Source organism: Anoplopoma fimbria, chromosome 13 (genome assembly GCF_027596085.1).
Source record: "Anoplopoma fimbria isolate UVic2021 breed Golden Eagle Sablefish chromosome 13, Afim_UVic_2022, whole genome shotgun sequence".
NCBI classification, from domain to species: Eukaryota; Metazoa; Chordata; class Actinopteri; order Perciformes; family Anoplopomatidae; genus Anoplopoma; species Anoplopoma fimbria.
The window spans coordinates 8657012-8682124 of NC_072461.1; the positions used below are offsets into that span (position 1 = coordinate 8657012).

The window sequence follows — 25113 nt, forward strand, 5'->3', positions numbered from 1 at the left end:
CTTTACGCTACGCTGTTGTAAATCTGCAAATTTCCCCGCTGCGGGACTAATAAAGGATTATCTTATCTTATCTTATCTTATGTGATGTGCGGTCGTTGCAGGATGCTGACGTTCGGCTGGTTGTGATTGGTCAGTCTGCTCATCGTCACATAGAGGTGATTCATTTAGTGCTTATTGTGCATCATTTCAGTCTGCCACATTTGTTCCTATCATGCTGATTTCGTTTTCGATCTCTCCAGCCATTCTGCTCGCTGACGGGGTATCCTTATGAAATATACGTGGACCCGGAGAGGTGCCTTTATCAAAAGCTTGGGATGAAGAGAGAGGAGAAATACACAAACTCAGGTATGCAATAACAGTATGAGGGCATTTAACCCCAGCATATTCTGACCTGTTGAAGAATTTAATCTGTTTTTTGTTGTGTGTGTGTGTGTGTGTGTGTGTGTGTGTGTGTGTGTGTGTGTGTGTGTGTGTGTGTGTGTGTGTGTGTGTGTGTGTGTGTGTGTGTGTGTGTGTGTGTGTTTTATCTACATAGCCCACCCTAGCCCCCATGTGAAGTCTGGTATCTTCATGGGACAGCTGAAGAGTATATGGAGGGCCATGACTAGCCCTGCATTTGACTTCCAGGGGGACATGCATCAACAAGGTGGAGCCATCATTGCAGGACCAGGTAATCTTTCCTGTCTCTCTCTCTATCTGCTTCCTTGTATCTTTTTTTCTTTTCCTCCCTCACCCATTTATTCTCTCCGCAGGCTCCAAAGTACATTTCTCCCATTTCGACATGAACCACCTGGACCACATGCCCATCGACTGGCTCCTGCAGCTCGCTGGAGTTCAACAGACTCTGGACTTTAGCGATAAGCCAAAGATCCTCCATGTATAGCCAGCTGGACCGCCTGAAAGCCTGCTATGTCTCACGTCACTGTCGTTGTCACACATGCAGGGATGATGCACTCAATTTGCTTGTTCAGTTAACAAGAAATAGTTTGGGCAACATCATTCTCTGTATCAAATATTTGTATCCCGTAATTTATTTGGTCTATTGTTTATCATGTCTGTAGCAAAATCTTGGAAAGGTCTAAAACAAGCTAGAGTGTGGAAGTTAAATCTTGACCTTGGAAACATCAATTGACAAAATGTGTATGGTTGAGTGTGTAAACGCGATATGAATGCATTAGCAATACTGTTAAACACATTTTCTACCTTTCTAATCAGAGTTCTATTACTGTATCTTATGTTGTAGTAAGGTGGATGCATGGATGAACACTTAAAAACAACTGGTGCACTGATGTAAGTGATTGGCCTTATCACAGTCTTATTTGTATCCCCATATACACGTTGTTCATGAGATTGCAAGTAAAGTTGAATTGCTATATCTTGGCTGCATTTGTCTTGTGTCATGCTGTTCTCTGTGATGCATGGTAGTTGCACAGTCATATCCTAATAGCACATATAGGACTACATTCCCCATGTTACAGCTGCTGCAGATCAACAGTGGAGGGTGGGCGCAGGACTTCTAATCCTGATACGTCAACATGCAGTGGATTTCATCGAGGAGAAACCAGCCCCCTGCTCACAGACGTCACCACCACCACCACCACCACCACCGGAGAGGCTGGAGCAGACAGCGAGACCTCGGTTGACACTCACACAACACTGCCTCTCAGACACGCAGCTCCAGATCATCAGACCATGCCACAGTAACACAGCAGCAACACGGGGATACGCCGCCGCACTGCGAAGCGACAGGGAGGGTGTCTGCTGCAGCTGCTCGGGAATGTCCACCGCGCAGACCTGAAGACAACATGAAACGCAAGAGCGAGAGGAGACGAGCAGAGTCGAGGAAAAAGCGCTGCGCAGCTCTCAGCAGCTCAGAGGCGGAGCCAAACTCGAATATTTACACTGAGATAACAGGTAGGGCTGTGGAAGGTCTGCAGGCTGAACCCTGCAAACTTTAAGCCTAGTTGGTAAATTACGTGGAGGCGCACACAGCACGCTGCGCATGCACAGGATTGCGTTACAATTGAACAGGATGCATGAAAGATTTTTTTTTCTTTTTGCAGCTTTTGACCTAATATGGCGACACCCTATGTCTCTTAGTAGTCAATGCAAATGGGGTGGCCTCGTTTTGGCAGTATGTGCACAAAATACACTATCTTAGTAATTCAGTTTTGCTTTGGTATGTATTTTAGAGCAATCCTTTTTACACTGTGTCTCTGTCTGCACCATTTTGATCCTATAGACTGTGTGTATAGATAGAATGGTGTGTTCCCGCCTTTAAAATAACCCAATGTCAGCGTCGCCCAACGCAGATTTTCACATATTTCATGGCGTTTTCCTGGTTCTTGAACATCCCTGCGCAGCTCAAATCTGAGAAAGGGCGGTGCGTCGAAATGAACATCACACATTTGATTGGCCGAAGGATCGCCCTAGCAACCGCTTGGGCAACGTTCCCGGGGCCTATCATGTGTCTTATGTGAAGAACTTTAAACTAGAATAGGCGGGGCGAGGCGCGACCGACGGACCGCTCCTCCAATCACGCAGCGTCCCGGATCAGTCGTAGCCAATAGCGTCCCTCGGAACACCGTAGGGGAGGAGCCGGGCGGAGAACATTTTTAGCAGAGTGCGCACTTGCACAAACTCTCCCTCCTTCTTCGCCTGGTAACTTTCCTGTCCCGGAGAGTTAAATCAGGTTCAAAACTGTTTTCTTTTTAACGCTGTTTTTTTTTTAACGTATCGCCTTGTCTTACTTTTTCTTTTAAAACGACTTGCGCAACATCAGTGAAAGTTTAACTCAGTATGCGCAAGTCCTGGTGAAGAAAATCGACCTCGTACGTTTCTCTGCAAAACAGTCATGTTCAGAACCGTGGGCAAGATGACCGCTGACGATGTTTCGTCAAGATGTATTGAGTTTATCAAGGGTAAGTTGCAAGAAAATACATGAGGAGAAGTCACGTTTTGTTGTTGACAAAGAGGATCTGTTTTTTGGGACGAAATCAGAGACTGCAGAAGTTTGAATGCATGACAAAAGCAAGCTAAGTGCCTTTTTTTTAATGTTGTCGCCCTGCCCCCCACCCCTCCTTCCTCCAGATCAACTGTATTTCGCCATACTGAAGCAAAAGATCAAGACCACGGCCGAGCGACACTGTTTCTGCATCGATGACGAGCTGGCATACGAGAAGTAAGTTTTTTTTTTTAGTCATCCTCATCTTTGCATTTTGAACATTAACTCTTAGCTCCTTATTGTTGTATTATTTCTGTGCTTTGCCCCTGACCTTTGCACCGCTCTGCGTGCATTCAAACACATTTAAATGGGCCGACAATGATCCTAGCTTTAATTGTAGAAGTCATTAGTGGGACGTTAATTATCATATGCAGGTTTGTTTTTTTTATTAAATCAAATGTCACATCAGTATTGATAAACTATTAAGATCTGAGTATTTTTGTGCAGTTTTTCAGATTAAAAAAATAAAATAGCACTTTTTACTGTTCCAAAAAATGGCAATATCATTCAAAAGTAGAGCAACTTTTTCTAAGAACAGGGGTGTTTTTAGATTAGGAGAGGACATGAATGACCTTTACGTTTTGTGCCAGTGGTACAAAAAAAAGACACCTAGTCTTTGCAATTTTTTGATCCAGTATGAATGACCCAGTATAGCATCAAAAGCTTCCAAATATAGCTTTTACTCTGTCAGTGTTTTTTACAGTTTCAGTCCGAGGTAGCTGATTCTATCTAGTAAAACTTCCCCAGAGACCGTAGCTGGCTGCATAAATAGCCGCTCTGACACACTCTTCTTCTTCTCCTTCCCCCCCTCCCCCCCTCTCTCTCTTTCTCAGCTTCTATGCGGACTTTGGTCCCCTTAACCTGGCCATGTTTTATCGCTTCTGCTGCAAGCTGACAAAGAAGCTCAAGGTAAAGTAAACTGCGGCTCCTAATTGTCCTTCCAGCAAGAGAGAGAATGTGAGGCAAAACCCAGGTCAATCGATATCTATTTATACCTGCAGGAGGTAGCACTCCAGTCAACTTTTTACAGATAAATCTATAGCCCTAATATTCCTGGTCAGAGTCAACTTGTGTCATTTATTTCATAATAAAGTCAAATAAATGACCACATGTCAGTTCATACTGTTGCTATGAATGTCTTTGCACAGTCCATTATGCTCTCAAGGAAGAAGATCATATTTTACACCTGTGGAGACCAGAAGAAACAAGCCAATGCTGCCTACCTGATCGGCTCATATGCAGTAAGTGGTGCTCCAACACACGTGTTACACATAGCTAGTATATTGGCATGTAATGCAAGAGGCACTTGCTGATTGGTCACTTGTGTTTTCAAAGGTAATGCATCTAAACATGATGCCAGAAGAGGCCCACAGTCTGCTGGTGTCGAGGAATTCAACATATATTCCATTCAGGTAGCATTTTAATATTCTCTTATATATTTCCCTTTTAACTTGGTTTCCTATCTCAAGCAGCTAAGGATGGCTATTTGAGATACCAGATTGTAGTCTTTCCATAGAAATATACCAAGGTAAATAAAGACCCCAGTACGTTGTGCTGATAAAGACGGCCGGTATATTTTATGTTTCAGAGATGCTTCTTTCGGAACCTGCATGTACAATCTGAACATCCTAGATTGCCTGCGTGGTGTTCATAAGGTATGTCATTTTTTGATTTATTTACCTCTCTTTCCTGCTGCGTCGTGCTCCTAATGAAATTAACTCCCTCTCATCCGTCTACCAGGCTCTGCAGTACGGCTGGCTCGACTTCTCCAACTTCGACGTGGAAGAGTATGAGCACTACGAGAGAGCAGAAAACGGAGACTTGAACTGGATCATTCCAGGAAAGTTCCTTGCATTCAGCGGGCCTCATCCAAAGAGCAAAATAGAGAATGGTAAGTTAAAGTTCAGTTTTCTAAAGTAGATTTTAATAAACTATGTATGACCTCGTTTTAACGCCTTTTTTTCCCTCCCCCTCTTACCTCAGGGTACCCTTTGCACGCTCCTGAGGCCTACATCCCGTACTTCAGGAATCACAACATCACCACCGTCATCAGACTCAACAAGAAGATGTACGACGCCAAGCGTTTCACCGAATCCGGCTTTGAGCACCACGATCTGTTCTTTGTGGACGGGAGTACGCCCAACGACTCCATCGTCAGGAAGTTCCTCAACATCTGCGAGAACGCAGAAGGGGCCATTGCCGTCCACTGCAAAGGTCAGATTTCTTACCCGCAATCACAGCGCAAGGTAGTTGTTGATGGGTCAAATATTCTGCACGATTGCAGCTGGTGCAAGATGCTTCTACTCTGGTTTTTGTACAAGCTAATGCCTAAATCTTTTTTTCTTTCAGCTGGTCTGGGGAGGACTGGCACTCTGATTGGCTGTTATATGATGAAACATTACTGCCTGAGTGCTGCAGAGGCCATTGCTTGGATCCGGATCTGCAGACCAGGGTCCATCATCGGGCCTCAGCAGAACTTTGTTGAAGAGTAGGTGTTCACTCATTTTAAAATGAAATGTGTTTGTCCTTAATATTAAATACCCACGACTTAATAAGCAATAACCAGAGTTAAAGTTCAGAACATTACATCCAATGGTATTACTTATCAAGATTTGATTGACAGTGCTGGCAGCAAAAACAGTCAATGCCACAATTGTGGTGACATTTCAATAAAAGATGTTGCTTAATTCTGATTGGTGCACGTACTTATGTGTAAACATTTACCCAACAAAGGCGACCACGCCCTCTTCAAACCCGTGAGAATGTGCTGAGGAATCTTAATAACAATGGCAGTGGTGGTTTGGCAAGAAAGGTGTGTTTATTTTGTCCTTTTGTTGACAATTTATTTTTTTCTCCACCAGTAAGCAGAACAGCCTGTGGGCAGAGGGAGATGTGTTCCGGGAGAAGATGCTCAATGAACCGGAGAACGACAAGGTGGCTGTCACCAGGATCCTGTCCGGTGTGGACGACATAACCATCAACGGGAGCAACAAGAACCGGGCGACCAAGAAAGAAGAAATGGACCGGGTGAGCTTTGAGAAGGCGTTCTTGCGTGTACAGACTTTGCGGCAGGATTTTTTGAAAGTACATGAGTGAGCAGAAAAAAATGTAGCACAAGGACACGCCACTCTGTCTATTTATAGCCTTCTCTGTGTTTTACAGTACAACGATGATGAGGAGAAAAATGGCCTCACGCAGGGTGATAAACTGCGAGCCCTGAAGAGCAAGAGGCAGGCCAGATCGTCCACAGGTTCACTTTCGTAAGTAGCCAGGCGGCCGGAAAGTCCCATCATGCATCACGCCGACGCAGTTGTTGTACTGTCGATTGAGCGACGCCTCTCCTCGTCAGTCTCTTGGATCATTAAACAGTTTTTCAAATCATAAGTAGCTTATGATTTGAAGCAGTAGGGTTTCATAACAGACAAGGACGTTTATTTGCTGTCGCGTTTGTTGAGCTTTCTCGTGTCCTCAGTGTTTATTCAGGGTGCTCAGCTGTTCTTTGTGTCGGGTTTTAAGGCATTGTCAATATGTCAGGGCTGCTCTCCCTGACATATTGACTAATATGGCAATTTCATTTACTTATAAGTTAAGGAACCAGGCAGTTTAATTGTAATATTTCAATAACTCTGTCTTTGTGTCATTAAATGCAGATCAAGCTTAATGTCAGTCATCCCATTGTCATCTAAGCGAGGAAGTAGAGGGTCAAATAGTCGAGTGAGTGATAAAGTTGTTTGGAGGATTGTATCGAAGTTATCTTAAACGCAATCTTCCAGATTTTTGTTTTTGTTAAGGTCTGGATTTAGAAAGGCACAAAAGATGTGGAAGTTAAATATTTAATCTGCGGGTTAGGATTGGTAGTTCTATCAGAATCTTAAAAAAGTCAAATCTCAGGGTTGAGGGAAAATAAATATAAAGGCCAAACCAATGGCAGGCTGCCAGTTGCTATTTTATCATGTCACAATGTCTGTTGGCAAAATATGATAAGCATTGTTAGCTGATTTAAATCACTAGTACAAGACCGTGCAGGAATATTGAAGCTTCATACTTTAGCTCCTTACTTGAAAATGATCTAATCGTTGCTGCACAAATATAAGAACTGAAAATAATGAATATGTGGTGCTTTAGAAAGAGGAACATGCATAGACTTAAACACTTTTGCTCCCCTTTTGTTCCATGTCTGACTAAAGTTCCCATCGTTTGTGCCTGTGTAAATCGAGCGGAAGGTTTTCTGCCAGCATGGCTGAGGACGGTCAACTGGCCTCTGCCAATGTACCCATGTGGCTTTGGCTTTTGTTGTCCCATGTCAGGCAGGTGGTAGTGTTCTGCTGCAGCCTCATTGGCGTGGTGTGGCCGATGTGCTGCCTGCCCATCAAAAGATAGCCGTGAAAGGCAGAGAGAGAGGGAGGGAGAGAGAAAGAGTGGAGGGAGAGGAAAATCAGAGAGAGAGGATGTGAGGTTTTGTATGATGGAGGTAAGTGCACATCACTCCCTTTTTTTAACTGACATATAGAAATGGTTGCTGTGCCATGAATGGTATGGCTGACTTTTGAAGTTGTTGTTTTTTTTTTTCCTTTCTTCTCTGTCTTTCTTTGGATGACCACATGGTTTGAAGCGGATATGCACTTAGTGGATGCGTTGCATTGACACGCCCGACATCATCTCCCTCTCATGGACACACTGAGCTGATCTGCTTTTGATATCGTTACAGTGAAGCTCTATAATAGAGCCTGCTGTACTTGTCAGCAACAGCACCAATTATTCAACTAATCACGGTTTTACATAAAATCTGGATTATTTGAATGAAATGTTTTAGTGCTCGGCTTGCACTACTGGCTTTGGCACGTCCCGGGAACAAGTGCTAGTAAGGAGAAACTTGGTCCTCGTTCTGATCTGCAGTAGTTACTTCCTTATTGTTTGGTTATATTGCTAACTTGCCTGCTCAACCATTTAAGCTGTAGAGTTTTTTGGAATTTACCAGTAGTACTTTGGTGTTAGAATAATGTCTGCCTGAGGTGTTTTTAAGAGTTTTATTAGCAGCTTTAAATGTCATTGTTGGGATTGGAAATTCCTCCTGATCCTCATTATAATACAAAGGGTTATATTAAACATATGTGAGCTTCTGTGGAGGTAATGGAATGAATGCAGGGTTTTACCCGTTCTCAGGAAAGAGTTGAGGCAGAAGGGAGATTAGTTCGCATTTCAGGCCATACACCACCAGTGTTTCTAGCTTCCAGCTGAAGTTCACCATCTGGCTCCACTGTCTGGTTTTATTACGTAACACTGAAGTTGCATGTTGAGTTCCAGTGACGGTTAGAGCGACGGTTTTATGAAAACGTTCTCCTCTGCCTTTTTCATGCATGGCGACAGGCATGAAAACCTTGGACATGCACGCATGGACATGCCTCTGTGTTTCGATCTATGTTTGTGTCTAACATGTAATTAATGTTGGGCCGGGTTCATTGTCAATTGCCTGTTGTTGTTTTTCCATTGCTTCTGTGACTGGATCAGTGTCTACATACCATCTGAGCTTTGCCTGCTCCTCCAGGTTTCTGTCTCTGTCAGCTTCTTATTATATGATCTGTTTAAGTGGAACAAAATTCAAAACTCAAACACAGTCCAGTTCTAAGCATATAGCACAGTGAAGAACAAAAACTTGCTGACTGACACTGTTGGATGCAGGGCTCTATGAGAGGTAGTTCATCTAATCCAGTCCCAGTGGAAAAGCAGAACATGAGGCTTTGTGTCCTGCCCGGACGTCTCTTGTCTCTCCTTCATTTTTTCCCCCTTTTTTTTTTTTTGTTTGCTCTTGTTGTTGGATTTGTCCTCCTTTCAGATGGCTGGTAGCCATGCTGCTCTCCTCCCTGTGTAGCCTTGCCCTGTGGTGGATTGTGTATGGCTTTCCTTCTTCCATCCTGCATTTCTGTATAGACGGATTAGGATTTCAATGAGCTGTACCAACCATCAGCCCCCCAAAAAACCTGTCCTGCCCCCGTTTCTGGAGCTCTAACTGAGAATGCTGTAAGTGAGCCCCCAGTCTCTTTATTTCTATTTTTATCAAATTCCAAACCCAAATCAGAAATTTGTTCAAAATCATCCTTTTTGTTATTCTTTATTCTTTCTGCAAGCACAGTAAACTTAAAGCTGATGAGCAGAGCCAGATTTAAAAAAAAATCTTAAACATCAGAGGCTTTTGTCTTGTCTTTGTCACCATTTTCTGTACATAATTTTGATTTTGTCATCCTGTCATTTTTTTAAACATCATGCTTTGCTGGTTATTGTGTTGACTGGGCAGTTAAAGTAAAACGCTGCCAGACATTTAAGCTTTCTTATTGAAAATGATCACTTTCAGAAAAGTAAAATCATGTTCCTTTTAAGTTGTTTAGTGCCACCACCTGGCTTCTTCTGGTATTGCTTGGCTTAACTAATCCAATCTGGCTGTTGAAGCTGCAATAATGATCTAACACTATAAAGATTATTAAAACTCTTGCCAATCTCTATACAGCATTTTACCCCTCTGCCTCCACTCTGTCATATTACCTTTTGCTCTGGGATATCTCAATAGATCAACTTTTTTTTACTGTCTTGTCACTTGTGTTTTCACAGACAAGAAGAGAATAAGATTCACACCAGGTCATCATCTCAGTCTCTAAGGTAAAGTTTCTGATGAACTCACAACATGCACAACTACGCTCTTTCATACAACACAACTCGGACTAATTCATGACATTTTTCTCCCCCCCTCTGCAGCAGGGTCATACTGCAGGCCAGCGTCAACCCCATGGCTCTGTCTGACCAATCAGACAGCAGGAAGAGGACCAGAACCTCGCTGCCAGCCAACGGAGTGGAAGGAAGGTCAGTGACGCCCAGTACTCTTTTTTTTTTTTTTTTTTTTCTTTTTTTTCATCTTAAAGATAAGATGAATGGCTATTTAAGTAAATAAAGTTACATGTTTAAATTAATAATGGATAAATAAGAATAGAATAAATAAGAATTTACATGAATATAATATAAGATTATTATTATTATTATCACCATAACAATTAAATAAGATTATATCACACTATTGATTCACTTGGTGTCAAATGTTCACTCGGATCAGAAACGACTGTTCCGAATGATTAAAATAAATACAGAACTCTATTTGTCATAAAATAAAACGATTAAAACCGGGTGAGAACAGTATTTTAAAAGTTAACTCCAGGTCCACTTCTAGATTTATCCTGGACATTTCAGCTGAGATGACGTAATGTGACTAGTGTGGAACTTTGGTCACATGATAACAAGTGGTTGTGTATAGGAGGATGATTGTAACCATACTGTTTCTGATTTACTGATGAAGACCGTGAGATTATTTTGTAAAATGAACAGATTGTTACACCAATTATTAAACACTTAATGTGGACTTTAAATAGTGCACATTTTCCATTGATTTCATTATCCAGGACTGTGCTGCGCTAGTGCTAATAAGTAATAATCTAATTGGGTAAATCCTGTTTTGATATGAACTTGACACACAGTTGAAAAGCAACCAAGAGGCTATGGCCAACCGTGGGTCCTTGCGGAATAAATTAACTGCTTACCTTCTCTCTGCCAGCTCCCTGTGCCACACCAGACTGGTCAGGTCCCTAGGCAACTTGAATGTAGTGGCTGGCGACAGGGAGCCAATGTGTTGGGAGCCACGTGGCAGCCATAGAGACACAGCCAGCGACACAGCCAACACAGGCACTCTCATCAACTTAAACATGGCACAGGTCCACCTGCAGGCAAGCTCCCTCAAACCCACTCTGAGCCACAGCCATTAGTGTACACTTTTCTACGAAGACATGCTATCTATGCTGTCCAGACCGGGAATATTTGGTTTCTCGACAGTTTTGGGCGGATGATCAGATCATGTCATTAGTGCCTGTGTAAATCCAGCGGCTCCACACTCTCCCTCTTTCTCCTCTTTAATGCTCCTAATCACTTAATGTTCTTAGGCTGGGACGTGTCAACAAGGATTAATTGTTTGAAACACCATTGAATTGTGGTTCATCCACGTCTCAATCAAATGTTTCACTCAGTTAGAAATTAGCAGGATTCAATTTAGATGTGACAGCTTCTTGAAGAAAGATAGGAATCAGACTTTAACCCAAATTACCTTGCCAGCATCAATCCTAACATAACACAGTAAACCAATGATATGATTGTCAAGACATTAAATGCAACACAATCAGAACCATTTTTTTTTTTACAGATGGTTTATCATAATTATTGCAATTTCTGCAACAAAATACTTAAGTTTTTTTGGACTGTAATTTAGTTGAAACTTTAATCTAGACATGGCTACATAATTATTATCAGACATAGCTACATAATTATTATCAGCCATAGCTAATTATAATTATAGTTAACTGAACTGGTTGTCTGTAATCTAAATTTAAACCACGATGGTGCAACCCAGCCACGGTTCTTCTTTCCTCAGCTGTTGTACTAACATTATAAATAGCCTGACATTGTGCAGGACGGACGTTTAGTCAATCTGACCCTGCTTATTTACCGCTCTCATGTTTCCAAATAAATCTCCTCCTGCCTCAGTCTCCCTGATGCTTCTTTCAATAGCATGTTCTCTAAGAACAGCAGGTTTCCTACTACGACTGGCTATAGCTTCTCTGGACTCTGCTGCTCACTGTGTTTTCTGTCTTTGGTCTGTTGTCCCCGATGTCTTCATCCCTTACTGGTGCTAATCTGTAATTTGTATCTCATTTCCCTTTCCCTCTTTCCTTTTTCTTACATGAAACAGACGCACTGTCTCCAGAGGACGTAAAGCTCGCAGCTCTTTGCAATCAAATCGATTTTCTAAGCTATGGTATCTATCTCCTCTCCAATTTCTGTTACACTTACTGCATTTTAAATATGTCTGATTCATGAGCAAAAACATTAAATGAGGTCATGTGGACATATTGAAGTGTGATTTAAATCAATAAATGCTGACTTTTTTTTTTTTTCTTCATAGTCACTCCATACCCAAAGCTAGAGCTCCTCTACTTCGGTGAGCCTGCGGATCTGGAAATCCCAAGGAACACAAATGGACATGGAATCCTAATTCTATACAGCTGTACTACTTTCACTTTTTTTTAGTTTGAGAAAAAGGTTGGCACAAACTTTAACCAACTTAATGTGATGCGTAAATCATTTATAGATTGTTTGATTACAAGTTATTTTACCCGTAAGGCACTTTTGTTTTTTTATACTTTTAACAAAAGCATCATGAAACATACCGATCATTTTAATCATTGCCTGATTGTTCCTAATTATAGAAGCATGCAGTAGCAAACATCAGACCGGCATGTGAATCCGAGATATCCTCAAAAGTGAGCACTGTGAAGCATAAATGGTTTATAAAACGGGGGAATTCACATTCAGTTAAAACCCGAGTGTAGATGGATCCGACCAGGAGCTGGGCATAAAACTGGCCCTCCGTGGCACGAGGCGGTTTGCCTTGGATGTAGTTGAAACATCAGCTCCATCATAATACAGTACTGTGCTTATATTTACCACCGTTGTCATTATCTGGCTTGCCATTCACTTGTGAAGCTTTTCAGCTACTGTATTCCAAGACTGTAAATATGTCAACATTTGATATACTCAGTTTGTATTTTTTAAATATTTTGTACTTTGTTTGAATCATGCTATGAAATAACACAATGGTCCTAATGGGGCCTGGTCTAACTCATGTTCATAATCCACTAAAGACATTTGCTTGAAGCACATAGAATCAGACCTTTTAAATAAAAATTATACTCCAAGTATGTCTCTGGCTGTTGGTTCTTGTCCCATGAAATGAATGCATTCAAGTTCACCATTTTTCCCCTGTTCACATTAGCAAGTGAAAACAAACTATGCCACTGGTTTTACCCAGTTGAGTACAGTTGTTCAAAAGACAACACTTCCACCCCGTCCATATACTTAACTTCAAAAAGTCCCAAAATAAAAACCTCAAATATAAACTTGCAAATGCATTTATTTTCAACGAGTCAAATACTGAACAGTGTCTTTTGTTCAATAGAACAAAATATGGCAAATACAGTAAACTCCAAACCTCAAGAACAGCAGAAACATGAAGTGTTTTTAGCAAGTGTAAAGTGCAACCTATATTCCCCACAGGAAGTAAGCAAGAAGTGAATTCAGTTATTTTCCTGCCGATAGTGCTGGGAAGTCTTCTGGGTCATCTGGGTTGGGACACAGATCATCCTCCTGATGGGAGAACAGATATTAGAAACAAATACCATTTATACAAACCTCAAGCTGCTCATTATATTCTGCTTTATGGTAGTTTATTTACTGAGGATTTTCAATTTTATCTATAAAAAAAAAAAAAAAAAGGATGGAGAGAATTGAATGTTCCAAACAAATAGTTAGTTATTTAAAGCATACACTCCGGTTTAAAAAAGGTGTGCTCGTATGCTTCCACTGGGTTAGCCACGATTATTTGACCTAAGATTGATATCGCTGAACCAATAATTGAGAACATACCCTCTCCATTATGGGTTTGGCTCTCTCCGGGCGATTAGCTGGGCCTCCTCTTGCTCCCCTTCCCCGACCCCCACGACTCGGACGTCCAAGGCTCCCAAAATTGATGTCCAGAAGGGAGGTGATGTCATTCACAGACCTGCGGAGGAAGTTGCCTTCATCCTCCACGTCTTCCAGGGTCGCCTCCTTCACATTCTGAAGATTGGAGGGAAACGCTAAATGTAGTCCAACGCTCAGGCCACACTGCATGCCTGTGACTGCTGCCTCACTGAATTGCTGCGTATGTCATGCGTGTGGTGTCCGCAGACGGTGTCCTTTCATAATGGCCAGAATGTTACATTTTATTTAATAATGGACCTTTGTTTATTTTAGACAGAAAAGGGTTAAAAAGCATGTGCTCATTTGTAAATACTAATCCTCAATTAAAGTTGGTACTGCAGTGACTTACAAGGCTACATAAATTGATACTGTCCTGTTAACAAATAAGAGGATTCTGTCCACAGAAATATGCTGAGAGATATTTAGTTAAATGACTCAACTTCTTTCATGTCTGTGACATGTTCTACAGATTGACAGTTTTCAATGTATCTGTAGAACATGTCACAATAAAGTAATGTTGCTGGTGTGACATCAGTATACTGTTAAAAGATCATTTCCCCAGAGCTGTATCACACGATTTAGTAAAAGTAAAGTAGGTGGACCTCAGGTAAGCAATTCTCAAACACTGGGAAGAGCGGCATCTAGTGGGGTGGGGAGGAACTGTGAAATGGTTAGACAGTTATTTGTATATCTTAACGTGGACAGGAATTTAGATTAACAAAAAAACAATGCATTATTTCAAGGACTTGATTGTTAGATTTCAATATCACCACCCATGATGATGTGATGACATGAAAAAAAAACAAAAAACAGACTGAGGACAGTCCGCCCTGCTGCGCACAGCTAACCAGTTGAGAAGTTTAGAAAAGAAACACTTTGGTAAGCCGCCAGTGTCGTTAATTAATGGGAAACGCTGCACTGTTTATGACTTGCGCATGGCACCCAAGACATCAAATCTCTAGAGGAAACACACCCCAGACGCACCGCTCACACAGACCATGTGGCTGCTCTAACCTGTTAACATCGGCAACAACATAAAAAGAAAGCGTTTCTGTGACGCACACACACACTCCGCTCATGCAGACAGTGTTGCATGTGCGTAACATTTATAGCAAAACACAACAGCATCTAAATGGTGCCTAAAACGTTATCAGTATGGTTTTTAGGACGTAGAGGGCCCATCCCAGAAGGAAACCCCAGAACCTCCATCCTCTGCCTGGTTTACACTCAAGGTCTGCATGTTACAGTCACTGCAAGACGAGGCCTACAATACTGCTCAATTAAATAAGTATTCAACAAATAAGTTCTTAACATGGCTCCACTTTCATCAGGGCGTTATTGTTTTCTTCTGAACAGATTCCATAAAGGGCTTCACATTCTCACCTCCACATGCTTTGACTTGTGGATGACCATAGCTTTGGAGGGCATCTTGTTCTCAGATTTGCGGATATTAAACTCGGCCTTGGGACGACTCGTCTCCTGCAGGGCCTTCCACTCGTCCAGACTCATCTCCATGGCAACCTGGACCAGCACTTCTCCATCCTCTTCTTCCATTACTCTATTATAAAGGGGATAGACCAATTTATATTCACATTTCTACAATATAAAAAAAAATAATAATGTAAAACTAGTATGATACTACCTAAATGCATTTAATGTATCCTTGCAAAGACTAAAATAACAGAGTAGTCCCCTAAAACGACTAAGAGGGGGCTGCCCTAACTAACACCTTTGCCTGCCACTGAACCAGGTGATGAGGCACTGATGTCATTTTAAATAAAGATGCTTATGTAGAGGCACTCACCGATTCTGATTCTCTTCTTCTGCAGTTGTTTGGGGCTCCTCAGATTTGACCGGAGCGTAAGAGATCACCTCCATTGACTCACCTCTAAGGGATAAAAAAATGAATTCATCTGTACGGTGACTAGGACTGAAAGTTGTTATTTTACATGTTGTTAATGAAACTGCACCTACCTTGCAGCTTCTTCAACACTGCCCCAGTTCCAGGGTCCTCTGCCTCCTCTCTTTTCCTCAGGAGAGATACCTCTGCAATGCATGTTAGAAAGATTGTGAATAGACCATTATGAGAGAACTACAAAATACTGTTTAAACTGGACTGCTACATGAACATTGTATTAACATTGAACGTTGTATGGATAAATAAAACATACATTTTGATTGATAAATATCATTTTGAAGTTATAGCTCATCTACATTAATAACAGCCAATTTCAAGCAAACGCAGCAGAGATTTTTGAAACATCATTTTTGTTTCCTGTAAAAACTAACGCTTAACGCTAACCCCAAATAATAAAAAATAAAAAGGCTTACGTTCCATTGTGTCGATCAAACCCTCTCTTGCCCCTCAGGTCGTAGTTATCAGAGTTCCTTGAGTATCCTACTCCACCTCTTACTCCTCTCCTACCTCTGTTCCCACCTCTGCCCCTGAGGTCAGAGTCTGCATTATAGGAAGGCCTGGGGATCAATCAGAATAAAACTAAAAGTTTACTCATGTGACAACTCCTACATTTCAAAGTATAGCTCAAGACTTGGTGAAAAAATGTATGAGAAAAAAATGAGGTGACATTACTTAATCAGTGACTGATATATAATGACAGCTTGTGTATCATTACAAGTTTCTGGTTAAACCAGACTTTAACAGCATAACCCTTTATAGCATCTATTTTTTTTTTTAAAGGATGCGATAAACTTCTGGTTTTGTTTAAGTGGAAGAATGTGCAATTTCTTCTTTAAAAAGTTGTAGCCTTGTTTTAAATAATTAGTTAGTTAACTTAGTTCCTAAGTGTATGAAACGCTACATTTGTAGGTGATGGGAGTAAAAAAACATTTTACATGGCACTTATTTGGACAGATTTTCATCAGTGGTGGTGCTGTATAAAGCAAAATGGAGAATCGAGTTGGAGGCTCAGTTTGTATGAGAACACATACTTTGAGGTGGAAAGCTCTTGTGGATACTCCTCTTTGTTGGCCCAACGCTCCCCAAAGGCAGCTCTCGTTTGGCCCCTACGGGCCTCCTCTCTACCATCTCCCCTCTCAGTCACTGGTCCAGGACGTGCCTGCTGCTGCTGCTTCTGGACTAAGGACCCAAAGTAAGGTAGTGGGATATTCATTTGTGTTGTCTCACTTGATTTGCAAATGATATGTAAATTGTTAAATGATCAAATACGTGATCAGGCCAATCAAGCAACGGTACCCCTTGTTTAAACCAAGAATCTATAAATCCCGAAATATTATAGATTATAATAGTATTAAAAAAATGTTGCTATGAATCTTCCAGGTATCATTTATTTGTTAACCCTGCTTCCCAAACTTAACTTATTTATTTGATAGGGACAGATATCATATACATGGATAAACTGAAAACAGCTATCCGATGCAAGTAACCTTCATCGAACAAAAAAAAGGAAAGGATGGATCTGAAAATATCAAACCAATGATGCAAAAAAGAAAGTAAAAGAGGGAATAACTGCACTTTAACTCCCTTTTCACAACAATCACAAAATCATAGATGGCTGGTTTTATCATGTCAGGAATAAAATAATGCATTTAAATGCAGTTTTGAATGTGCTATAAAATTAAAATAAAGTAATTTAGCTGCAGGTGAAAGCTGGAAACACACCCTGACAGCATGTGCTCAGCAGCCTAGCTGACTTTGCACCATCAGCAGCTGACAAAGCCAAAGCATACTGGCCACTCTCGGCTGGGCTTTCCAATCCAGAAATACTAACAGCTGCCGGAATCGTTTGGATTTTGTGTGTTAACGATAATGCAGGTTAGCTGACCTGGAGCCGGGTCTTGACCTTCCGAGGCAAAGGGAAGGCGTCTGTTCTTCTGCGACTCCTTCTGGCCAGCTTTCTTCTGCTTGCCCTTCTTCTCCTCGTCTTCCTTCTTCTTCTTCTTCTGCTTCTCCTTTTCCACTTTGCTGATCAAGTCGAACGGGTCAGCATCGTCATCCAGAAGATCCCCGTACCTGTTCGCCACAGCGCAGCCGTAAGCGTCCGGGAGCATGTTAGCCTCTGTTGGGTGAGAAGAAGGCACAGTTCAGAGGCCGGTTCCCTCCTTAACATGTGTATATATAGAAAAGAACAGTTGCAAAACAGCGAAGATAAGACTCAAGAAACGACCTTTTTCGTGTCCAGCTACACCAGAACAGAGCTGCGGATGGTAACTTTCTGCCTCGGTGAACATCCAACAAATACCCACAGCAGTTTGTCGACACTTTTAATTGTCTGCACGTGTGGAGCCCAGCGACACCACGCCCCTGTGCTCATCAACAGGCTGTCCCCTAATCAATATGCATTGCATTGACTCGAGGAGTGGATTATTCTCTGTTTAGTCAGGTCAAAGGATAAATGGATGAATAAAAACATTACTTTGGATTGATAAAGATAAACATTTTTGAAGTTATAGCTTTACCTAAATAAATAACACGAGCTAACGCATCAGAAGATCTTGAAATATAATAGTTACCTTTTAAAACTAACTTCACACCAGGTAACGATTGGAAAACACTATAACTTACCATCGAGTGATACTGAGTAACGTTACCGCCGAAAGACGACGTAAAATAGTGCGAGAATACCACGCACACTTCTCTGCGCAGTGACGTCAGCTCTGAATATCTAAATCTGACGTAAACGAGTCACGTTAGTTTGACAATTAAAACCCCAACGTCTTGTTGGTATTTGAGTATGACCCAAAAAAAAAAGATGGTGCCTCTAATTAACCTTAATTTTGCTTTAGCACAAAGTTAATGTTAGCTCAAGTTAAATTGATGAATAATACAATAAATTGTTAATTGACGCTAGGTAGCTTAGCTAGGCTAGTAGTTCTGTGCGCTAGCTACTTTTGTTACAATGGACGCTAAATACGATTATTACCACAGCTAGCTTAGCGTTAGCCACCCCTAGCATCTAACGTTAGCATAACTTGACCTGTCGTCTGGAGTATCTAGTGGTGGTAGTGTGGTAGAGTTAGCTATCTGATGACTTGAAGCCAAACCAGTGTTACTTGTTCAGGTCAAACTATGTTTTTTTTTTCTTTCAAATGCATCAGAATAGAAACCTAAAACTGACTATTTAATCTTATTTCTTTTATCAGTATTACATTACTAGATTTCCCCCACAAAATAAACACAATTGTAAAGTGTGTCTGATTTCATTTATGTAGTGATTTGATTACATATTGAAGTCATCTGTGTGTGGTGGCCTGCACTTGCACTTTTCCATGTCAGGGCACATTCAGAAGGAAATTCAATAAAAGTAAAGTACAGCTTGCACTAAACTGTGTAGATCTGTGCACATTTCAAAATTATTCATGTTGCTCTTTGCTCAGGCATGCAGTAACTAATTCCCCTACCTGTATCATTATAGATTGACCTCTCCACTGATATTTATAAAATAACCTTATGAATGTGTACATACTCATTCATGTATTGTAGCAATACAATTAAATCAGCACCTCAAACCTGAGAAACTGAGTAACTGTCATTAGCAGGATGAGTCAGGAAATATTTCTCATAATGAAACTTAGCCTCTAGTGGTCATAGTAGAAACTACAAATCTATGGTGTCAACACCTACAGCCTCAACCATTATCTCAATCGTCTCAACGTACAAGGGCGTTGGTCTACTCCATTCAAATGTATCATTTAAAACTACAAAGAGTGTAGAGTCTGGGCTCCAAGAGATAAGGTCTTATAGGCAGTTTCAATTACACTTGTAAGGTTGAATAGATTTTAAGTGCTTGTTTTTTAAAGGTGCAATGTGTATTGACGAGCCAAGGCTACAAAAAGAAATAGGGGGCAGTATTTCATCCGTACTACTGAGACCATACAATCAAAATTTACAGGCATCAGTTATTAAAAAAAAAAGAACTTTTCAAAAGTATGCCAAATTCAACCAAATTGCTACAACTGTGAGAGACAGTCAAAATAACACTGCTAATTATTAATCTCCACATGTGGCGTCGGCCTATAGTTTAAGTTAGCCATTAATGTTTTTGTGCCACTAACCTTGGACTGTATTTATAGCCCTGTTTACTTTGATAGTTGTTTATTGGACCAAATGCATAGCGGCAGAAACAATAAAAACCTGCACTTTAATCTGCGGTCGGCAGCTCCGTGAGACGGACGCCCAGTCAGTGGCTGCAGCAACTCAAATTGAGCCAGTACAAACCTCAGCACAGGTTGATGAAGCGCTTGGTTAACCTGTATGACGGCACAGTCGGTTGTGGGCAGTAACCAAGGATCAAAACCACGGTGTTGGCGTTTGTAATGACTTAAATCAAGCTGCTAAATGTCTGCTTTTCCCAAAGCTGCTTCAGGCTCTACTCCCGGCAAAGCAGCCTCATGGCAGCAAGGAAGACGAGGCAAGGGTGTGAGTCGTTTTTCTAGTGTCTGCCACTTTGGATTTAATACATTTAACAAACTATCAAAAAGCACACCATGGATGTATTATTAACAAGCCCTGTGAGGAGCTCTACTACTTCTTTCTCTGGACTGAGGGCATACTGGCACTATCACACTCAATATAGTCCATCTACAGACCAGATCGAGCTGGTTGGCAGAAGGTAGCAAATATCTGCAGAACAATACATTGACGAATTTAGTTTAACGTCAAAACTATTAGCCTGCACAACAGTGAATAAGTGGAACAGCTCATCGGACTCTGACTTCATTTTAGTTATATAAATGCATGGGCACGTTTTCCCACTACGAGTTGTTACCTCAACATTAAAATTAAACAAATTTTGATGTAATATCTCAAACAATGCCAGACAACCAAAAAGGGCATCAGATTGACTGCTTTAATTTCGATGCATCATGGAAGAGAGAAGTTAGGGTTTAATTAAAATGTTTTCATTAAAATAAAGCACTAACACGTTTTCAAATAACTGTTAGTTTCTATTTCTCTTTCTAACACACAGTACATCCTTTGTTCAAGTATTTCCGCCCTAAAATGATTACGTAACTTTGGCGCCTCTGGGCCACCGTTTCCTTTCCCTTTAAATTGACCAAAAATGTAATAACATAAACAGACTCCTCAGCGCGGGAAAGAGCCATCTGCTCCTCTGCAATGTAAAATTAACCGCCCTTCACCCTCATTGGCTCCGTGGCGGCCGACCGTGAGCTCTCATCGTCCTGATTGGCCAATCTTGATGTCAGCGTGCAAAAGCGCGCGTCAAGTGTTTAAATCTCATTGGATGAAACGGCCCGACCAATCCCTGCACTGATAGCGCTCTCTGTTCTACCTATTGGCCCGTGGGCTTGCGAGGTGGATCCGTGCGGCTGCTGCCATTGGTTCCTTCTGACACGTGGGATCAGTTCCCTGCAGCCGATTGGTCAGTCGACTGCTCAGGCGGGATTTTGCAACGCGGGACAAGGCTCCTGTGGGCGCACACACACAGGTCAGTCCAGACGACCTGCTGCGACAAGAAGGAAACTTTCCGTCATCTTCATATCAAACTGTAGCTTTCTCGGATACTTTGTAGTGAACAACGATCCGAGCTTTTTCGGAAATGAAGGACGTATTCACTCCGGACTGAAAAGGCGTTCTTTTTATGACTTTTACTCATTCATTTTCTCTTCAGTAATCCTTTAGAGTTAACACTTTTACAGTTTTTGCTGGACTCTACCGGAGTTTTGACACCCATACGATGGCCGATAACAAGCACCCGCATGTTATTTTCTGCAACGACTCTCCCAAGAGAGTTTTGGTGTCCGTTATTAAGACCACACCGATCAAACCGAGGAAAGCGGAGGCCCTGACGCCGACAAGTCCCGGTTTCAGCGACTTCATGGTCTACCCGTGGAAATGGGGGGAGAACGCCCACAACGTGTCTCTGAGCCCGGGCTCATTGAGCGGGGCTTCGTCCCCCACCGGGACCCAGACGGCCAGGGAGGCGGACACGGACCCTTCATCCGACCAGATCAGGGTAGGTTCAGCCTGTTTTAACTGTCACGTTACTGAGTAAAACGTGTCAGTGTGACAGATGGTGTCACACAGAGCGAACTGGGCTTTTGTTCTTGTGTAGTTAAAGGCTGTTAACAACACGGTAATACAGCAACTGTAAGTTATAAGGCCTAACAAGTATGACTACTTATAATAACAGCATGTTTGAGAAGAAAGAGCGCATGCACGATGGTATTGGCATCTTTAAAAGGCACAAACCATTCATAATGTAGTGGTTATAGAATACAATTCAGATGTAATTAACTGTTAATGTCTACTTGAAACAGGGAAATAATAATGCAGGGGTTGAGTCATTTAAAAAAATCGCCCGCGCATTAGGGTGGGACACGGTGGATTTTAAACCCCAGTTACTTCCTGGTTCTGGAGCAGCTGCTCTATGAGCTGCTCATACATGACGTCTAGTCGCGCGCCAAAAATGGAACCGGATGTGAATGAATTATAATGGAAAACGTGCGTGCTGCTACAATGTACCACGTGAGCTCAGCTAAGGAAATGATTCATTTACATGTTGCATTAAATGAAATACAAAACGCGGGTTGAACTCATGTGTAACGTTACTAAACACGTGTTTATTACAACAAATACAGATGTACATGTGTAGTAACTATTATGAACATGATTCAGTTTAAAGTATGCTCTTGTAAATGTAGTAAATCATAGAAATATGAAAATATTTTGTACTCAATATGCTCTGCATCTGCTTATGGTTGCTGTTCCCTAGGAGATGAGTACTTTCTAGTGATACTCTAGCCCATGCTAAAGAATCTTGCTTATTCTCTCTGTCAGGATGGCATCCGCAGAGGGCGTCCACGTGCAGACACTGTCCGGGAGCTCATAAACGAGGGGGAGACTTCATCCAGCCGTATTCGCTGTAACATCTGCAACCGAGTATTTCCCAGAGAGAAGTCTCTTCAGGCCCATAAGAGGACACACACAGGTGAGACGCAGGAAGACGAGTGCCTTGAGACAAGGTGTATCTACTTTGATTCTCTGTTGTGTCCTTTCTTGCACCATTAGAATCAGGGAGGGTCATGTAAACACCTGTCTAACCAGATGTAACACTAACATGCTGCGAAGTGAATGGGCACATCTGTGCTTGGTCTGTAAAAGCAGGCAACAATTGACCTCCCAGCAGTAGTGTACTGTATGTGTGTCTCATATTAAAGGCACTGTAAAACAATGACAATACTAAACAATATCTCTCCTCCCCCCCCCAGGAGAGAGGCCCTACCTGTGCGACTACCCGAATTGTGGGAAGGCGTTTGTCCAGAGTGGCCAGCTGAAGACGCACCAGCGGCTGCACACTGGGGAAAAACCCTTTGTCTGCTCGGAGAAAGGTATTAATCTGAATGTGGTGTTAGTAAAGTAATGTTATTATACCAAACGGCAAAAGTCAACATTTTGTGTCCTTTCACTTTGAGATACTTTTGGGTACTTTCCAATGGCATGAAATGTGGCTTTAGTTAGTGGGACTTACTGGAGCTTTTAACTCCAGTTTAATTTAAGGCACTGGGAAAGTACCCGATAAAAGCGAAACTGTCCCGTCATATAAATGCACAAGCTGAACATCACTACCAGAATTTTTTGGGTTCATAACAATAATAAGATTTATTAACTATTATTACTTTACTTTTATAAAAAATAAAAACTGATACCACTTTTCATAATAGCTGTTTCTTGGCTGTTTTAAAATCACAGTGAAAAATGCTCCTACTGGCTTACTGCATTTATTCATACCTGCTGCGCTCTCTCTCTCTCTCTCTCTCTCTCTCTCTCTCTCTCTCTGCAGGATGTGGCAATCGGTTCACCCATGCCAACCGTCACTGTCCCAAGCATCCTTTCTCCCGCCTGAAGAGAGAGGAACCAAAGGAGGGCCAGGGGAAGGCTCAGTCTGTGGATAACAAGGCTGTGGCAGAGTGGCTGGCAAAGTAAGTGAATGCAAAAGACTGGTGAGCTGAGCGGAGAGGATCTGCTCTATAAAGCATGAATACCAGAACTTATATTGTGCATTCAATGGCATTTCATTTTTTATATATACTCTTCTCTGACCTTGCAGGTACTGGCAAACCCGTGAGCAGCGCGCCCCCACAACCACCAAGGTGAAGCTCCAGGGCAAGGCACGAGGCGAGGACCAGGAGCAGCAGGATCCCATGGAGTTCCTCCAGTCCGATGAGGAGAACGAGGAAGACGAGGAGAAGGTCGAGGAAGAGAAGGGCGGCCAGGGAGGAGCCGCCAAGCGCCGCCTCCAGGAGCAACGGGAGCGTCTCCACGGTGCCCTGGCACTCATTGAGCTGGCAAACAACCTGTCACCCTGAACACCAACCCCCCTCTCCCCTTCTTCCTGACCCCGGACCCCCATTCCCTGTCCCTCATATCTCCATTCCCAACCCCGCCTTCCTGCAGTATGTGCTGTTGCTAAAAATGTGTTCATCAATGCAGATCAACGACTAGTTTAGTTTATTCCATCAAGTTGCAAAAACAGACTTTGAGAGCGAGCTGAATTGGCCAGAGATCAGTGTTATGCACAGTCCCATCTACACCCCCACCCCAACCCCACAGCACCAGGAAGGCACAAGCTAAAGCACCTTATTCAGCTTCCATTTTATCCTTTTTTAGGCTGCTATAATTGTAGATTTGACTATATGAAGAATGTCTTTCTTTTTCTCCTGTCTTCTAAAGGCAAAGAAAGAGTACCTATTATGTTTTAATTTGTTGTGTTTGCACTTTGATGGGTAACGAGTTTTTGTTTGAGTGTAATGAGAGTGTAACAGAGTGTGTATGACTGATGTGTATATATATGGATTAAGCTCCGATGGAGAGAATGATACAGGGTGTGGTCAAACATAGGAAATGTTAACTTGCATTCCAACTGTCAGGATGGCCTCTCATCATGCGCCAAGGTTTCATCTCCAGCGTTGCAAAGCACAGTTTCACTGCCACAATCACGACAGCAGTGGTGGATGAAATGGACTGAGAAACGCACAGATGGTTTAAGCCTCAACCTGTGCGGCGCGGCAAAAAGGACTGTTCACAGGAGGACTAAAAGGAGACAAAAGTCCAGCGAGCTGGATCGTTCTGGCATGTGACATGGACCGTTTCTATTTGCCAATGAGAGGTGATCATTGCAAGCCTAATCCACAGGTCTGGTTAAGCACACTTTCTTTCAAAAACAATCCCAAACTTTGACAGTTTCCCAACTTTATCATGATATATACACATAATTGTATCCGTATGACATTGCCAGAGGCGCACAGGAAAAAGTTCACCTCCAGCCAACTATACAGTCTTACCGATTTAGTTCAGTAATCCGCAATATATTTAAAGGTCCAGAGTACCTTTTTAAAGACATGCCATGTTCACATTTTAACAGCCGTTTTCCACACATACAAGAATAGGGTGTAAAAACCTGCAGACCTTTTTAAGTTGTTTTCCAACCAGACGGGAGATGTTTTACAATGAATGATGTCAATCACCTTTTATATTAAAGGGTGTGAGACCAGTTACGATA

General features: G+C 42.0%; 4 protein-coding genes across 10 annotated transcripts in view; 3 read left to right on the top strand and 1 right to left on the bottom strand.

Moving 5' to 3' along the window:
* Positions 1-1367, top strand: part of prxl2c (peroxiredoxin like 2C) — a 2500-nt gene extending 1133 nt beyond the window's left edge. Inside the window, exons 3-6 of the mRNA XM_054611464.1 lie at positions 102-155; positions 240-345; positions 536-670; positions 753-1367. Of these exons, the coding sequence (XP_054467439.1) occupies positions 102-155; positions 240-345; positions 536-670; positions 753-883 (426 nt within the window). The 3' untranslated portion in view covers positions 884-1367. The remainder of the gene's footprint in view (positions 1-101; positions 156-239; positions 346-535; positions 671-752) is intronic.
* Positions 1368-1563: 196 nt separating this feature from the next.
* Positions 1564-12784, top strand: cdc14b (cell division cycle 14B). Of its 6 annotated transcripts, none has more exons than XM_054610660.1 (16): positions 1568-1914; positions 3091-3181; positions 3838-3913; positions 4153-4245; positions 4340-4416; positions 4593-4659; positions 4745-4895; positions 4988-5218; positions 5354-5492; positions 5866-6031; positions 6167-6264; positions 9608-9655; positions 9752-9856; positions 10599-10767; positions 11784-11849; positions 11997-12784. In XM_054610660.1, the coding sequence occupies exons 1-15, from the start codon at positions 1806-1808 to the stop codon at positions 11805-11807; spliced, it is 1644 nt and encodes a 547-aa protein (XP_054466635.1). In that variant the 5' UTR covers positions 1568-1805; the 3' UTR covers positions 11808-11849; positions 11997-12784. The 6 variants fall into 6 exon arrangements, 5 of the variants coding, with proteins under 5 accessions (XP_054466641.1, XP_054466642.1, XP_054466635.1 ...); XM_054610662.1 differs by lacking the exon at positions 1568-1914 and adding an exon at positions 2636-2921; XM_054610666.1 differs by lacking the exon at positions 10599-10767 and having other exon boundaries at positions 1566-1914.
* Positions 12785-13008: 224 nt separating this feature from the next.
* On the bottom strand, positions 13009-18248 carry LOC129101613 (intracellular hyaluronan-binding protein 4-like). Of its 2 annotated transcripts, none has more exons than XM_054611496.1 (10): positions 18156-18248; positions 17758-17961; positions 17416-17649; positions 16562-16709; positions 15944-16087; positions 15587-15658; positions 15417-15500; positions 14996-15170; positions 13517-13708; positions 13009-13237 (listed from the first exon to the last, which is right to left on the bottom strand). In XM_054611496.1, the coding sequence occupies exons 2-10, from the start codon at positions 17819-17821 to the stop codon at positions 13172-13174; spliced, it is 1179 nt and encodes a 392-aa protein (XP_054467471.1). In that variant the 5' UTR covers positions 17822-17961; positions 18156-18248; the 3' UTR covers positions 13009-13171. The 2 variants fall into 2 exon arrangements, with proteins under 2 accessions (XP_054467471.1, XP_054467470.1); XM_054611495.1 differs by having other exon boundaries at positions 18104-18176.
* A 2822-nt stretch (positions 18249-21070) lies between these two features.
* Positions 21071-25065, top strand: znf367 (zinc finger protein 367). The gene is made up of 5 exons (XM_054610981.1): positions 21071-21567; positions 22392-22542; positions 22823-22942; positions 23395-23533; positions 23662-25065. Exons 1-5 carry the CDS (start codon positions 21289-21291, stop codon positions 23918-23920), a joined length of 948 nt encoding a protein of 315 aa, XP_054466956.1. The 5' UTR covers positions 21071-21288; the 3' UTR covers positions 23921-25065.
* The last annotated feature ends 48 nt before the right edge of the window (positions 25066-25113 follow it).

What these genes read in the sequence shown, in the direction of transcription:
- cdc14b (XM_054610660.1), top strand. Translation starts at nt 1,806, where the DNA reads ATGAAACGCAAGAGCGAGAGGAGACGAGCAGAGTCGAGGAAAAAGCGC. An exon ending in ACCTGATCGGCTCATATGCA is followed by an intron (nt 4,246 to 4,339) that starts GTAAGTGGTGCT and finishes GTGTTTTCAAAG; the next exon opens with GTAATGCATCTAAACATGAT. An exon ending in TCATCATCTCAGTCTCTAAG is followed by an intron (nt 9,656 to 9,751) that starts GTAAAGTTTCTG and finishes CCCCCTCTGCAG; the next exon opens with CAGGGTCATACTGCAGGCCA.
- LOC129101613 (XM_054611496.1), bottom strand. Translation starts at nt 17,821, where the DNA reads ATGTTCACCGAGGCAGAAAGTTACCATCCGCAGCTCTGTTCTGGTGTA. An exon ending in AGGTCAAGACCCGGCTCCAG is followed by an intron (nt 16,710 to 17,415) that starts GTCAGCTAACCT and finishes TTGGGTCCTTAG; the next exon opens with TCCAGAAGCAGCAGCAGCAG. An exon ending in TTTGATCGACACAATGGAAC is followed by an intron (nt 15,659 to 15,943) that starts GTAAGCCTTTTT and finishes CATGCATTGCAG; the next exon opens with AGGTATCTCTCCTGAGGAAA.
- znf367 (XM_054610981.1), top strand. Translation starts at nt 21,289, where the DNA reads ATGGCCGATAACAAGCACCCGCATGTTATTTTCTGCAACGACTCTCCC. An exon ending in CTTCATCCGACCAGATCAGG is followed by an intron (nt 21,568 to 22,391) that starts GTAGGTTCAGCC and finishes TCTCTCTGTCAG; the next exon opens with GATGGCATCCGCAGAGGGCG. An exon ending in GTGGCAGAGTGGCTGGCAAA is followed by an intron (nt 23,534 to 23,661) that starts GTAAGTGAATGC and finishes CTGACCTTGCAG; the next exon opens with GTACTGGCAAACCCGTGAGC.